Here is a 14,184-nt window from a genome sequence, read left to right as displayed (position 1 = left end):
CTTCATCAAATTGCCAAAGAGATGCATAACACAAAACAAGTTAACAACCCCTGATCTAATACAATGTTCTATGCCAAGATGAAAACAAAAACAAACAAACAAAAAAACACCTCCAAGTAGGTGAGGGCCCCTTTTCTGTACAATTTATTCATTCTATGACATCTTTCCCCTACAACCTCAGGCAATAAATGCCTTTCTGCATTTTCCCCATGAAACTTGCTCTTAAGAAAGATCAGCTATTAGTCATTTATACTTTTTTTTGAGAATTTAAGTAAATGTATTACCTCTCCCAATGGTATTTGCATTCTAGGCTAGGGTTTTGGATATTGTTAAAGTGCATACCAGGAGTCAGGATTCCTAAACTCATGGAATCATGCAACAATATACAAAGCTGTCACTGTTCTGTAAGAAGTGGGCATCTGCTAACCATTGTATGACAGGTTCTGCGAACAGAAAAATTTCTCCCCTAATTTCTTGCCTCAGTGTCTCCTGTGGCAATATACCTGTGCACAGCAGAAATGGTCAAGCCTTGCTCATCATCATTCAATCCCTAGAGAAATTTTGATTTATGACAGGAGCCTTACCTTTGAACACAAACTCAGTGCCTCCCATGACCCTGGCAGAGTGTACACCACGGCTGTAGCGACCCTGGGCATAAATAGTGAAGGTGGGATGCTTGCAGATGGGATCAGAATAGTGATAATAATGCCCTTCCCAGGTATTATTGTTGTCATGAAATATGAAGTGGCGAGTGAGGAAGAGAACTTCAGGGCGAACTTCACACCTCTGGCTCACCCACTCCCCATGTAGGCCAATGGTCAGGTCAGCTTTGGGGGGCAATATTGGAGGATGGTGCTCATCTGAACGGTAGATGATCCGGCATGCAATGCAGGCATGGTCATGATTCTGAAACCAGAGAAGAAACCCAGTTAAAGACCCTTCTCATTAAAGGGAAGCTATCATTCAACCAATAAACATTTATTGAAAAACCTACCACTGCTATTCATCATGTTAAGCAGTAAGGATACAAAGAGAAATAAAACAGACCCTGCCTTCAGGACCTTAAATTCGATCAGAGAAGGCTGTGTGTGTGTGTGTGTGTGTGTGTGTATGTGTATGTGTGTGTGTTATCTGTGTGTGCACATGTGTATATATACATATATACATAGACACACACATAGCAGTAGGTAGATATGGATATATATTTGTTTGTTTATATACACACACACACAAGTTATTGGAGATGGGGTACTAGCAGTTGAGGGCCATTAGTAAGGTAGAACAGTTGGCACCGGAGATGAGCTCTGAAGGAAATTAGGAATTCTAAATGGTGGTAATAGTACCTCTTAGAAATAGAGGACAGTCCGTGAGAAGACATGGAGTCAGAAGACAGAGTGTTGTCTGTTTGAAGGCCAACTTTGTTTGGACCATAAAGTGTGAGAAGGGGGATGATGTATAATAAGGCTGGAAAGATGGGGCCAGGGCTTTAAATACCCAAAAGGGAATCTTTATTTGGCCTTAGAAGTAATAGGGAGATCCTGGAGTTTATTGAGTAGTGGGTATGCCATGGCCTGTGATTTAGGAAAATCATTTTGGCCACTGTGGGCAAGAGTAACTGGAGCAGGGGAAGACTTGTGGTAGGGAAACCAATCAGGATACTGTTGCAGTAGTCTAGGTAAGAGGAGATAAAGGTGTTTGGTTGTATGAGTAGAGATAAGGCGATAGATATGAGAGATGTTGCAGAGGGAGAAGTAACAAGGCTTGGCGACTGACTGGAATATGTGAGGTGAGGAAGAGTGAGGAGTTGAGGTTGGCCTTGAAGTCACAAACAACAGCAAACCATGTGCTTCCCATTAAACCAAGCCACAACCATCCAATGGCTTCCCAATTTAGCCATACTGTTACTACACCATCCTTAGAGAAGCAACTAGAGGACTGATTTGGCTGGCAGTCAGCTAAGAAGCATTTGTTAAGCGCTTTCTAAGTGCCAGGCACCATGCTAAGTGCTATCGATACAAATAAAAGCCAAAACATGGTCCCTGACTTAAGGAGCTCACTTTCTAATTACAAAGACAATATGCAAAGAACAATGTCTATATAAGATATATACAATATAAATGAGAGGTAATTTCCAAGGGAATGCATTGGGTGAGACTGGAAAAGGCTCCTGCAGATGATATATCCTGTATGAAATATCTCTTTTAATGCTTTCTTGGACTAACCTAAATAGTTGAACTATAGAACCTAATAAAATTTCCTGCCTGGAAACCTGATGGACACACATGAATACAGGCCTCCTCCCAACCCAGACCGAAATTGATTTCTAAAGTAAAAACAAACGTCATAATAGAAGCACACAAAGAAAAGGCCAAATGTGAACTGTTTGCCTTTCTAAATAAGGAGGGAGGGAAAATGCGTTGAAATAAGGAAAGGGCTGGAGGCCAAATTGAAGATGTCACTGTATACATATCATCCATTTATTTTTATCAGCCTGGCAGATTGGAAGTTTTATAGGCTCTCAATTCATATTCTGCTTTTATCTCTTTAGGCAATTGAATAATAGGAGAAAGCAGAAGATATATATTTTAATAGGATTTTCCTCCTATGTCTGGTTTATAGTATCACCACCTTATTCCACAGGGCAAGTACTTTCTTCTACGTTTATCTGCAAAGCCTCATGAACTGGAATGTGCATACAGAACACGCAGGAATGAGTGTCTGTTATCTAGCCTGGGGGAGTAACAGATATGGTCTAAACTCACTTGAAGTTGGTTGGGGGTAAGAAGACTTGGTTTCCAGCTCCAGCTCTATTCCACTAACTATTGATATGACAGTAAGCAAGTTAATTACTTCAACACCATTCCCCATACTTATATATAGGCATAATAATGTCTTTGCCACCTTGCTAAAGTAATAGGACTCTTAGGCAGATCAAATAATAAAGCACTTGGTGAGGATAAAAGCATCATACAAATGCAAGTGTTGAAATTATGAGACAGACAGACAAACAGGAGAAAGAGAGGAAGAGGGAGTGGGGAGAAAAGGGAGGAAAAGGTGGGAGAGGAAGGGGAGAGAGAAGAACAGAGAGAGAGAAGGAAGGAGGGAGGAGAGAGGGAGGGAGAGAGGGAGAGAGATAGAGAAGAGAGAGAGAGAGAGAGAGAGAGAGAGAGAGAGAGAGAGACAGAGAGAGCAGAGAGAGAGAAAAAGAGAGAGAGAGAGAGACAGAGAGAGAGACAGAGAGACAGAGAGAGAGAGACAGAGAGAATATGTTGGTTGGATGGAGAGCCTAGCTTAGTGATCCCTATACCAGATCTCTTTGGCAGGTGAGACAGATAGTTCCACGGGTATTGATTCAGCACAATCACACCTCGCCTTCCAAGGATACTCTCTGAATGTCAGTCATAGTCTCTGCCAGGGAAGCATTTGTTTAGGTAGCTGGGTGGTGTAATAGAGACAGAGTTAGATTTGAAGGAAAGAAGACCTTAGTTCAAAGCCTGATTCAGATAACTAACTGGTTGAGTGACCTTGGGCAAGTCATTTAACCTCTCTCAGACTCAGTTTCCTTATCTGTAAAATGGGGATAAATAATAGCACTCTACCACACAGAATTGTTGTGAGAATCAAATAAGACCATGCATCTAAAGAGCTTTGCAGGCTTTAAAGTGCTATATAAATGCTAGTTATTATTATTAACTATTATTTCCCTGGACTCCTAATTCTTCTAATATCAGGAAGTGGAACTATAAAGGCCTTCCTGTAGTTGACTCCACTTGATTTCATAGAGTGAAGGAGGAAAGAAAAAGGGAAGGAGTTGAATTTTTCAGTTGCCACCTCCTTACCCTCCCCCGTCAAAGAGGAAATCTCTGCTCAGTCGTATATTTGCTACTTCTGCTAAATAACTATGGGACTGCAATTTATGAAAGAGAATGTTCCCTTGGTTAACATAATTTGTGGCTCATAAATAATGAGATCAAATGGGTTGCAACAGAGTGAGATGAAAGCACAGCCCTCTGCTGTTGACCCAGAGGTCTGGTTTGTATTTGCTGGCTTACTGTTTACCTGGGGAGCTCTGGTCTAACGAAGGCAACAGTGTCCTGTGGTTTACCGGCTGTTGTCTGCAAGTTACAGTGATTAAATCGGGAGAGTAAAACACCTGTACACAGCCTATTAGAGCTGTGTTTCATCAGAATATATAAATACATCACCACCAGGGTAAGCCTTGAACATGGCAGGAGTTCTCTTTAACCCTTGGGTTGGCAATTAGAATTGTAGTTTCTCTTGCCTGCCAACCCCACCTCTCCACCCCCCCAGGGCCAGTAGATTTTACTGTCATGCATACTGAATGACAACCAGCAAAGGGCTAAGGAACTGTCCTATTGCATATACTGGACAAGAGTTTCCTTACTGCAAATGCCTGCTGATAAAAATATTTCTTTTGGTTGTGCTGTGTAAATCAGTAAGCTCAGAAAAGAGCCTCTCCATTTGTGTCTGACTATTGACAACGCCTGTATTCAAGGGAGAACCTTCCTCCTTCCCAGTACATGGTGTCACTTTTGCACTTGAACCACTACACTATACTCTCAGAGTGGATAATGCTTTCTCTGAGGCAATATGTTGGGTCAACACAAGAGGCACCAGTCATTTAGTACTTTGAGACTCCCAATGGAAAGAGTCGTGTGCTCCTACATGTAATCATAGAAAATTATAGAATTTTAGATGTATAAGGACCCTGAACAGCAATGAAGGAAGGATTTCAACAGGCAGAAATAAAGGTAAAGCCAGTCTAGTCACAGGGAGCAGAATGAGAAAAGACACAAAGGTAAGGAAGCATGGGATATATCAGAGGCATGGAAAGCAGTTCAATTCATCTGCAGGGTTGAATGCAAAGTAGTACTAGAAAAAGCTGAAAAATCATGATAGAGCTAGATTGTGGAAAGCCTTGAATACTTAGATGTCTGGGCTTTATTCGATAGGTAATGGGGGGACACTGAAAGTTTTTGAGTAATGGAATTCAAAACTATGTATTAGAAAAAGATAAAGCTGTCATTAAATAAAGACTACACATGCTCTTAAAAAGAGTTAACTTATTCATCATACTTCCTCTGCACTCCTTTCCCCAGTTATTATCAATCATAAAGCCAATTAATAGTTCATGTAGCAAAGTAAATATTTACTAATAGTGCTTAAGGTAAATAGTTTTGTTTCTTTTTTCCAATTTCCATTATCCTTGTCTTGGATCAAAGAACTAAGGGCTTGGCTCCAATAGAAGTAGGAAATGTTAACTAGAGTATGTTAGCCTTAGGATTTCCTTTCTCTAATATGCTTTTGTATGTATATGCAGCTTTTCCAGATGACTAAGTGGAAAAGGCAAATTATAACTTTTTTTAGCAGAACGAATCTTATTAAGCACCATTTTCAGTAAAGTTACTTTTTCCTTATTTTCTTTCCTGATGTATAGGGTTTTTTTTTCTTCTGACATATAGTGTTCATCTGAGATTTTGTCCTTTCCCAAGTCCAAGGATTTGGCTTCTCTTTCCCTAGTACTTGGCACTGATTATACAAAATTTGGGTTTCTATGCACAGATAAGTTGAAGGCTTTTAAAGCGGAGAGACCAAGAAAAAATCTCCTTGTTGCTATTTTTAACACTAACCACGCCTCAATACATCAAGAATGGGTGATTTCATCTCTTCCTCAACAAAAATCCTAACCTTACTAATCCCTAGCAGATGGCCTTCATGAGTCGCTGTGGCCAAAAAAGATCATCACCTGCTGGTCAGCCTTCTGGTGATGACCTTCTCTAAGCATGGCTGGGCTGGTTTTCAGATGACAAACACAGTCCATTGTCAATGCAATACTTCTAGCCTTTCTGTCTTGGTAGACTAGACTGTGCTTTGCCAGTGTCCATCAAGAATAATACTAACGTTTGACATTTATAGATGCTTTCATGGTTATAGTCATTTGTATAATATAGTATCTCATCTGAACCTTGCCACAATCTCGTTAGGTCAGTCTCACTAGTGCTATCATCTTCATTTTACAGATGAAGAAGCCAAGGCCCTTATAAGGGTGTGACTTCCCCAGGGTGAGGAGATTAGTAAGCATGGGGGTGGCAGGAGGAGCGGGCTTCAAATTCAAGTCTTCCTGACTCCAGGTCCAGCACTGTATTCCATGAAACACTAATAAGCTTTTATCAAGCACTTACTAATGTTCTCCAAACCAATGGAAGTACTTAGCATCACCTTCGTGACGTGATAAGAAAAATGACTTTGAGGTACACCAACTGTAGAAACTTTAAATTTTTAAAAATCCCTCTATAAATGGTTAAGGAAGAAAAAAACCATTTTCTAAAAATAAAAAGAAACCACAAACCTTGTAAATGAGTAATGCTCTGGAGAGAAGGCACTTTTCATCTGCTATAACTTTTAGTTTCTCTGTAACTCCGCAAAGCCACCTGGGTTTGTATGACATTTCTTTCCAAAGTTTAAGCACATTAGGAGCATTATCCTGTAACTGCCCAGGAGGGTTTACAGAAACATTTTACAACTAAATTCCTCAAGCACTGAAAAATGCAAAACAACTTTGCTCAGATAAATAAGCACAGGCAAAGATAGAAGCAGGAAGATGACTGAGCCCTATGAGAAACAAAACATCTTCCTGTCAAAGTCTCTAGCAACTTGAAAGTATCATCTCTGGGTGACGGGATTCTATAGGCTTCTTCCATTTTCTAATCAGTACTTATTTCTGGGTAATCAATGACATTCATTAAAGATTACTATCTGGCTCAGACTCTTGTCCAGAATGGAATAAATAACCATCAATGGAATTCCACTAGGGGAATATTGTGTGTGTGTGTGTGTGTGTGTGTGTGTGTGTGTGTGTGTGTGTGTGTATACACATACGCATATACATATACACGTGTATATATGTGCACACACATAGAAATATAGTTTATACCAAGAATATCAAAGAAAATGTCTCTCTAGCTATATGGTTCAATTCAATTCAATACAACAGAAATTAAGCACCTATGATTGACCAGGCATTGTATCAGGTGCTGGGGGTACAAAGACATGACTGAAACAGTGCCTGACCTCAAAGAGCTTACATTCTACTTCAGAGGCTAGTGAGGCAACATGGCCAAGTTCAAAGAGTACTGGTTCTAGAGTCTGAGGACTTCCCCTCTGAGTAGCTCTTTTGATAATCTGTGTGAGACTTTGCACAAGTGATTGAACCACCTGAGGCCTCAGTTTCCTCAACTGTAGAAATAAGGGAGTTGGACCTGATGGCCATTGATATTTCCAGCTCTAGCTATAATCCTATGTTATCCATAAGTAAATACAGTACACAGACAGTTTAAAAATTGTCCAGGAAAGAAAAGAAAGAAGCCAATAAATCAAAAAAAAATTTTTTATTTTCTCTCTGGGGCTTTCCCCCCATTACCATGGACTTAACAATGTATATTCCAGTAACAGTGACTGAAATGGTCTGAACAAGTGGAGTTATTCCCTTCCTCCATCCTTACACCATTTTGTTCACTGTCTGTCACCTGTAATGCTCTGTCCCTTTAACTCCCTCTCTCAGTTTCCTGGCCTCCTTTAAGGCTCAGCTAAACAATTTTCTTCAGCTCTCCCACCCCCAGGTGATACTATCTTACCCTCTCAAATCACCTCCCTCTCCCTCTAACATGTTACTTCTGGGTAGTCAATGACATTCATTAAAGATTACTACCTGGCTTTAAATTTTTAAACCTGAAAAGGTTTAAAAGAAGGTTATCACTAGACGGCTGAGAAGCAGGTGACGATTTCATGATTGTAGTCATTTGCATAATATATTATCTCATCTGAACCTTGCCATAATTTTGTTAGGTCAGTCTTGCCAGCGCTATCATCTTCGTTTTATGTTTATGTCAGATCGATTCTTTTGTGAAGGCAAACTAGGCCATCTTTCACTTCCGTTCTTACCTACCCTTCAACTACTGAACAGGCGTTGCCTCAGAAAAATTGAGACCTTAGTTTAAAAAAGCCAAGGTCTCCCACTGCATTGTGGGCCACCATCAGTCATCCTGACCTCTGTCCTGTTACTAGACTCTGATGAATGGAGAAGAATGAGGCTGATGACTTTGCACAGCCCTGCCTCATTGAAATCCAGTTCACTTGCAAGCCAAGACATCACCCTCCTGACGTCATTGGTCCTCCTTGAGAATGAAGACTGAAGAACAGACTATGACAACAGCAAGAGGCACTGCTAGATATATTTCATCAGTGCACAATTTTACACCAGGGGCCTCCCCCTGGTATCTCTTCCTCTCCTGTATGGATTCAGCCTTTGCTAAAAAGGGAGAGCCAGCCTGCCTCTCTCCTTCAATTTAAATTCTCAACTTCAAGGTAAGCCATGTGGTAAAAGCTGATGCTTTTGATCTTTCCTCTCTGTCCCAGGGCCCAGTCAATTTTTTTCTCAGACACTAAAAGAATCAAGTCACCTTCTAATATTCAACTTGTTTACATAGCTTTTAAATCCAGAATTTCTTTTTTTTTCCTTTTTTTGGCTAGGCAATGGAGTTAAGTGACTTGCTCAGGGTCACACAGCTAGTAAGTGTCAAGTATTTGAGGCTGGATTTGAACTCAGGTCCTCCTGACTCCAGGGCCAGTGCTCTATCCACTGTGCCACCTAGCTGCCCTGTTAAACCCAGAGTTTCTTGAAAATGAAGCTATATTTTGCATGTAAGTGATTTTGCTTTCAATGAAATGGTTTTTAAAAATATGATGGGAATTTTTTCAATAAATCTCCCAGAAGCAAAAAATTTTAAAAAAAATTTTAGAACCAAGTGAAAATAGCTCTATGTTAGCATCCTACATAGGGAATCTCAATCAGTCAGTCAACAATCATTTATTAAGTAAGTGCTTACTATGTCAGGCATTGTATTAAGGAGCGGGGGATATAAAAACTGGGGAAAGCAATCCATGCTTTCAAGGAGTTTACATTCTGATGGAGGAGACAACTCGTAAATAACTTGGCACCTGTTAGAGGGAGGGGGAGGTAATTTGAGAGGGTAAGATATTATCACCTGGGGGTGGAAGAGCTGGGAAAGAAACATTTTTAGCTGAGTCTTAAAGGAGGCCAAGGAAACTGAGAGGTGGAGGTAAATGACAGAGCATTCCAGGTGAGAGACGGTGAACAAAATGGTGTAAGGATGGAGGAAGGGAATAAACAATAATAGAGCATCTACTATGTACTGATCCTCACAACAACCATTGTAGGTAGCTGTTATTATTACCCCCATTTTACAGTAGAAGAAATTGAGATAAACTGAGATTAAATGACTTGACTAGGGTCACACAGCTAGTTAAGTGTCTGATTTGAAATCAGACTTCCTGACTTGAGGTCCAGCACCAGCTGCCTCTAGAATGGTAGACAGAGTGTTGTGTTTTAGGCCTGCAAGTAGGCCAGGATTACTAGAGCACAGAATCTGTAGAAGGAGGAATGTGGAAGAAGACTGGAAACATAGGAAGGGTCCAGGTTGTGGAGAGCCTGAGATGCCAAACAGAGGACTTTATATTTGATCCTGGAGGAAACAGAGATTCCCTGGAGCTCATTTAGCAAGAAGGGGTGACATAGTCAGCTGTCGGTTGGTTGTTACCTTTCGTTCTCAAAGAGGACCAAAATGAAATCACTATGTTGGGGTCAAGGTACAGTGTGTCTGACTGTGACTGATCAGACCAACACAAGCTTGGAAGGCTTTACCACAGGTCAGGCGAACATTTGGAGTGGAGGTGTCTCTAAATTTGTGCACCTCACATTCTTTTGAACTACTGCAATTCTGCTTCTCTCAGCTCTACATTTTTAAAAGAAAAGTCATCTGAATGTCAACTGAATGGAGGATGCATTGAAGTAGAGAGAGAGACCTGAGGCAAGAAAAGCAGTTAGAAGGCTATTGCAATAGTCAGGAGAGAGGTGATGAGGGCCTGGACCAGGGTTGTGGCTAAATGAGTAGAGAGAAACAAACATGAGAGATTTTGTGAAGGTAGAAGTAAGATTTGGCAACAATAGGATAGAGGGAGGCACTGAGTGAGAGTGAGGAGTTGAAGATGATACCAAGGTTTCAGCCCTAATAGGGAAATCCAAAAAGTATAACAAATTAAGGGGGAAGATAATGTGCTCTATTTTGGACATGCTGAATTTGAGATACCTACAGACATACAAGTTAAGGTCTCTAACAGACAATTGGTGATGCCTGACAGTAGCTCCAGAGAGAAGCTAGGGCTGGCTATATAGATCTGGGAATCATCTACATAGAAATGATGACTGAACCACTGGGAGCTGATGAGATTACCATGTGAGCTAGTATAGAGTGAAAAGAGAAGGGAGTCCAGTAGAGAGCAGTTTGTGGGCATGCCCTGGATAAAGAACAAGCAAATGGGGCAGACAGAAGAAGAGGAAGAGAGCAGCGTCCAATTCAATCACGAATAGAACAGCCCCAGCTTACTACAGATTCTAGACCTCTCAGAAGTCACCATTTCCAAGAAACAGAGAACGAAGTTTGTTTGTTTGTTTTTTAAAAGAAATTTAAATGAAAACAGGCAATGGTTTGTGAGGCAGTAAGGAAAAAAAGAGGTGTGTGTATGGTGGGGACAGTTGGGAAAAAAATATTAAAGAAAAAGTACAATTGCTTCCCATGGCAAGAGCTCGGACCACAAGGAGGACGCCAGATGGAATGCACTTGCTCCTCAGGGCACAGAAGAATTTAGGGAACTTCACTAGAACAATGCACGGCAACCCACGAGGCTGTTAAGATTAGCCATGGCGACAGACAGGGCCCTGTAGGGGGCTAGACCTAGAAGGATGGAGGGAGGAGACAAAGAATAATGGAATGCTGATTCTATGGAGTTTATATGGAATACTGGACAGCCAGACAGAGCCAGAGATTGTCAACTGAAGGCTCCTTTTGCACCCCAAAGGAAAGAAGTAAAAATTGTTTGGATCATCACAGCAATGATCCAATTTAGATAGGTTATGAATTTTCTAAGGATATAGATGAAAAGCTGTGTATGAATTAGAAGCTGGTTCTCAACTTTTCTCCTTTTCTACTTTAAGGTCCATCACCAGTGATATTTTTTTTTAAGTGAGAAGAACTAACTTTTCTTTCAGGTGGTGCTTCTTTTTCAATTTTCCCCTTCTTAAGTAGAATAGCAGTTCTCAGACTCTGGGGTCTCAAAACCCCTTTATACTTTTACAAAGTACTGAGGATTTCCCAAAGATCTTGTGTTTTATCTGAGTTATATCTATCCATATTTATTAGAAATTTAAACATTTTAGTATTATTATGAAAATAGTTTTGACCTAAAAAGTCTCTGTTATCCTCAGAGGTCCTTGGATCACACTTTGAGAACTGATGAAATAAAAAATGTATCAGGAATTATTAACCTGGAGTCCATGAACATTTTTAAAAATATTGATAACTATATGTCAGTATTTTTGGTTTCCTTGGTCTTCCTATGCGATGTATTTTATGCATTTAAAAATGCTGTTCTGAGAAGGGGTGTGTAAGCTTTACCAGACTGCTAAAGAGTTTCATGAAACAAAGTCATGCTCAATACACTCTGCACTTGGGGAAAAGAAACATCTGGAAAGCTTGCCAGAAGAAAAACAATTGAGTAAAAACCAAATTAGCCTTAAGAGAAAAAGAAATATGGAAATGCAACTGCCTCATTGTTTATTAATCTGTTAACACGTGTGGCTCTCTGTTGTCTCTGTTTTCGCAACTATCCATTTTAATAGTTAATCTAGAAAAACTTAATATCCAGTGGATCTCATAGTTCAAGCCATGTCCACAGCTCTGTAGGGTCAAACCCGATCAAATCCTAGACACCTTTGGAGGCTCAGCCAAAGTCCTCTTTGGAGCCTTCCAAACCCTGTCTCCCCACCCCAACCTGCACTACTCTTTCTCTGCCTCCTCTAGAGGAAGCTGAAGGCTCAGAGGATAGAGTGCGGGCCTGGCATCAGGCTAGATTTGAGTTTTAAATCAAGCCTCAGAAATTTACTGGCTGCGCCAACTCTGTGCATGTCATTAAACCTCAGTTTCCTCACCAGTAAAGGAGGATAATAACAGGACCTACCTGTCAGGGTTGTTGTGAGGATCAAATGAAATAATGTTTGTAAAAGTGTTTTAGCACAGTGCCTGTGCTATATAAATGCTTATTCCCTTCCTTAATTCCTACTATAGCATTTGTCCATACCATTCATTCTAGGATTTAATTCTTTGTTGCATTTAAGTCTTATTTAACTATTTCACATTTGTATTTCTTTCCACAAAATGTTTGTCACTTCCTTGGGGGCAGGTACCTTACATTTTCTCCCTTATGGCCTACTTTAGTTCTGAGCTAAATTCAGGGCTAAATAAATGCTTGTTAAATTGAATTTCAATGAAATCTCTAGTGGTGGGGGCCAGCCCTCCTTTAAAAAAAGAAAGGATCCTGCATTTAAGATTAAATGAGTTTCCACTTGATTTCAGCTTTAGTTTGATGTAAAAGGAAGCAATTGTCTTTTGCATCCCAGTCTTCAAGCTTGTTTCCTCATCAACTCAAACAGAATGAAAGGAAACACTGATTCTAGAGTCTTCTACTTCTTTTCAGAAAAGCATTTCTCCTCACCACTCCACCGTCCTCCATACCAACTGGTCCACATTCAATGTGCTTTAGGTTTACACAGTTTCTTCATAACAACCTTATGAGGCAAGTGTTACAAGTATTATCTCCATTTTCACAATTCAGAAAACTGAGGTTTTTACAGCGATTAAGTAGTTTGCACACGGAGAGCCAACGACTAAGTGCCAGAATTTGCAGATGTCTGCTAATTTCAGAATCAGTGATCTTTCTACTGTCCCACACTGCCTCTCAGCAATAGAGGCATATTTGAGAGCTGGACAAGTCTCACTGACCATTAAAATGCCAGCCTTGAGCTTTCTCATTGTGACAATGGTTAGTGGTAAATATGAGAGACCTTGAAAAGTCTCCTTGCTCCCATTAGCTCATCATAGAACCTTAAATGCTCACTAGTATACTTTTTACAGGGCAATCTCTCACATACACATATTCTAACACATATATGGATATGCATGCATATATGAGGGGAGAGAAAGAGAGGTTAGAAGCCTCAATGCACTCATAACCTTATAATGCGGTTTTCCAAATGCAACGTATATCTTTGGTTCTTATATTTCTCATTTCCTGACTATAATCCATTCTGAAAGCTACTAAGGCCTAAATGACAGCAATGTATTCAGCATTGGGAGGCATGGCAATTTTTCAGGCCTTTAAAATATTTTGCAGCCTCAGATTCATTCTCTCTCTGTCTCTCTTCCTCTCTGTCTCTCTCCCTCTCTCTTTCTCCCTCTTCCATCCCAGCCCCTATTACAAGGTTCCTAGAAGCAAAGGGAAACTTGTATGTAACCTTTGAGAAATCATTTAACCTCTTTGTGATTCAATTGTCTCATTTATTAAAAAAGAGAGTCAAATTTGACGGCCTTTAATATCCTTCCCCTCTCTAAATCTGTGATCCTATTAAAACCTTCTTCTGTACCCTTCCTAGGATAAAGAAAAAGACTTGATGTAGATTCCAAAAGAAAAGACTTGCTATAGAATCACTTTGCCATAGGTAGAGCAAAATTTTAGGCAAGGAGATCAGTCCTAGTTCTAAGGAGGAAACAGGGTTCAAATTCCAACTCTGATGTATATTATTTGTGAGATCTTGGGCAAGCCACTTAACTTCTTTGGCCTTCTATTAGGAAATGAAGGTGTTGGACTATATGTCCTCTAAAATCTCTTCCAGCTCTAGACCTATGATATTATGCAGGCAGCATAAACATGGCTGTTGAGCCTTCCTCTCTGCACCCCACTCCCAATATTCAGATGGATCTACGATATCAACAAGTTCCCTCCAATGACACAGATTATATGCCATCAAAGCCTGCCCATACTATGAGATTCTCATCCATTTCCTCCCCAAAGATCACCATCTAATGGAGGGGGGGGAGGCAGGGAACAGGATTCAGCATCCTGGAGGACTTCCTCCCCTTTCTCCTGACATCTTGAGGAAATCGTTGGAGCACTTTGACTCTGGCCATCCTCTTGCCTCATGACCAGCTCATCTTTTCTTTTCGCCATACAACTGTTTAATCCTGGCACGCT

General features: G+C 40.4%; 1 protein-coding gene across 1 annotated transcript in view; it reads right to left on the bottom strand.

Moving 5' to 3' along the window:
• Positions 1 to 14,184, bottom strand: part of APCDD1 (APC down-regulated 1) — a 52,069-nt gene that overhangs the window by 3,350 nt on the left and 34,535 nt on the right. Inside the window, exon 4 of the mRNA XM_020985551.2 lies at positions 585 to 906. Coding sequence (XP_020841210.1) covers positions 585 to 906 — 322 coding nt within the window. The remainder of the gene's footprint in view (positions 1 to 584; positions 907 to 14,184) is intronic.

Source organism: Phascolarctos cinereus, unplaced genomic scaffold, assembly GCF_003287225.1.
Source record: "Phascolarctos cinereus isolate Bilbo 61053 unplaced genomic scaffold, phaCin_HiC Scaffold_4;HRSCAF=312, whole genome shotgun sequence".
Classification (NCBI taxonomy): domain Eukaryota; kingdom Metazoa; phylum Chordata; class Mammalia; order Diprotodontia; family Phascolarctidae; genus Phascolarctos; species Phascolarctos cinereus.
Note: the sequence above shows the minus strand (reverse complement) of the source record. Positions and strands in the feature narration are given on the sequence as shown.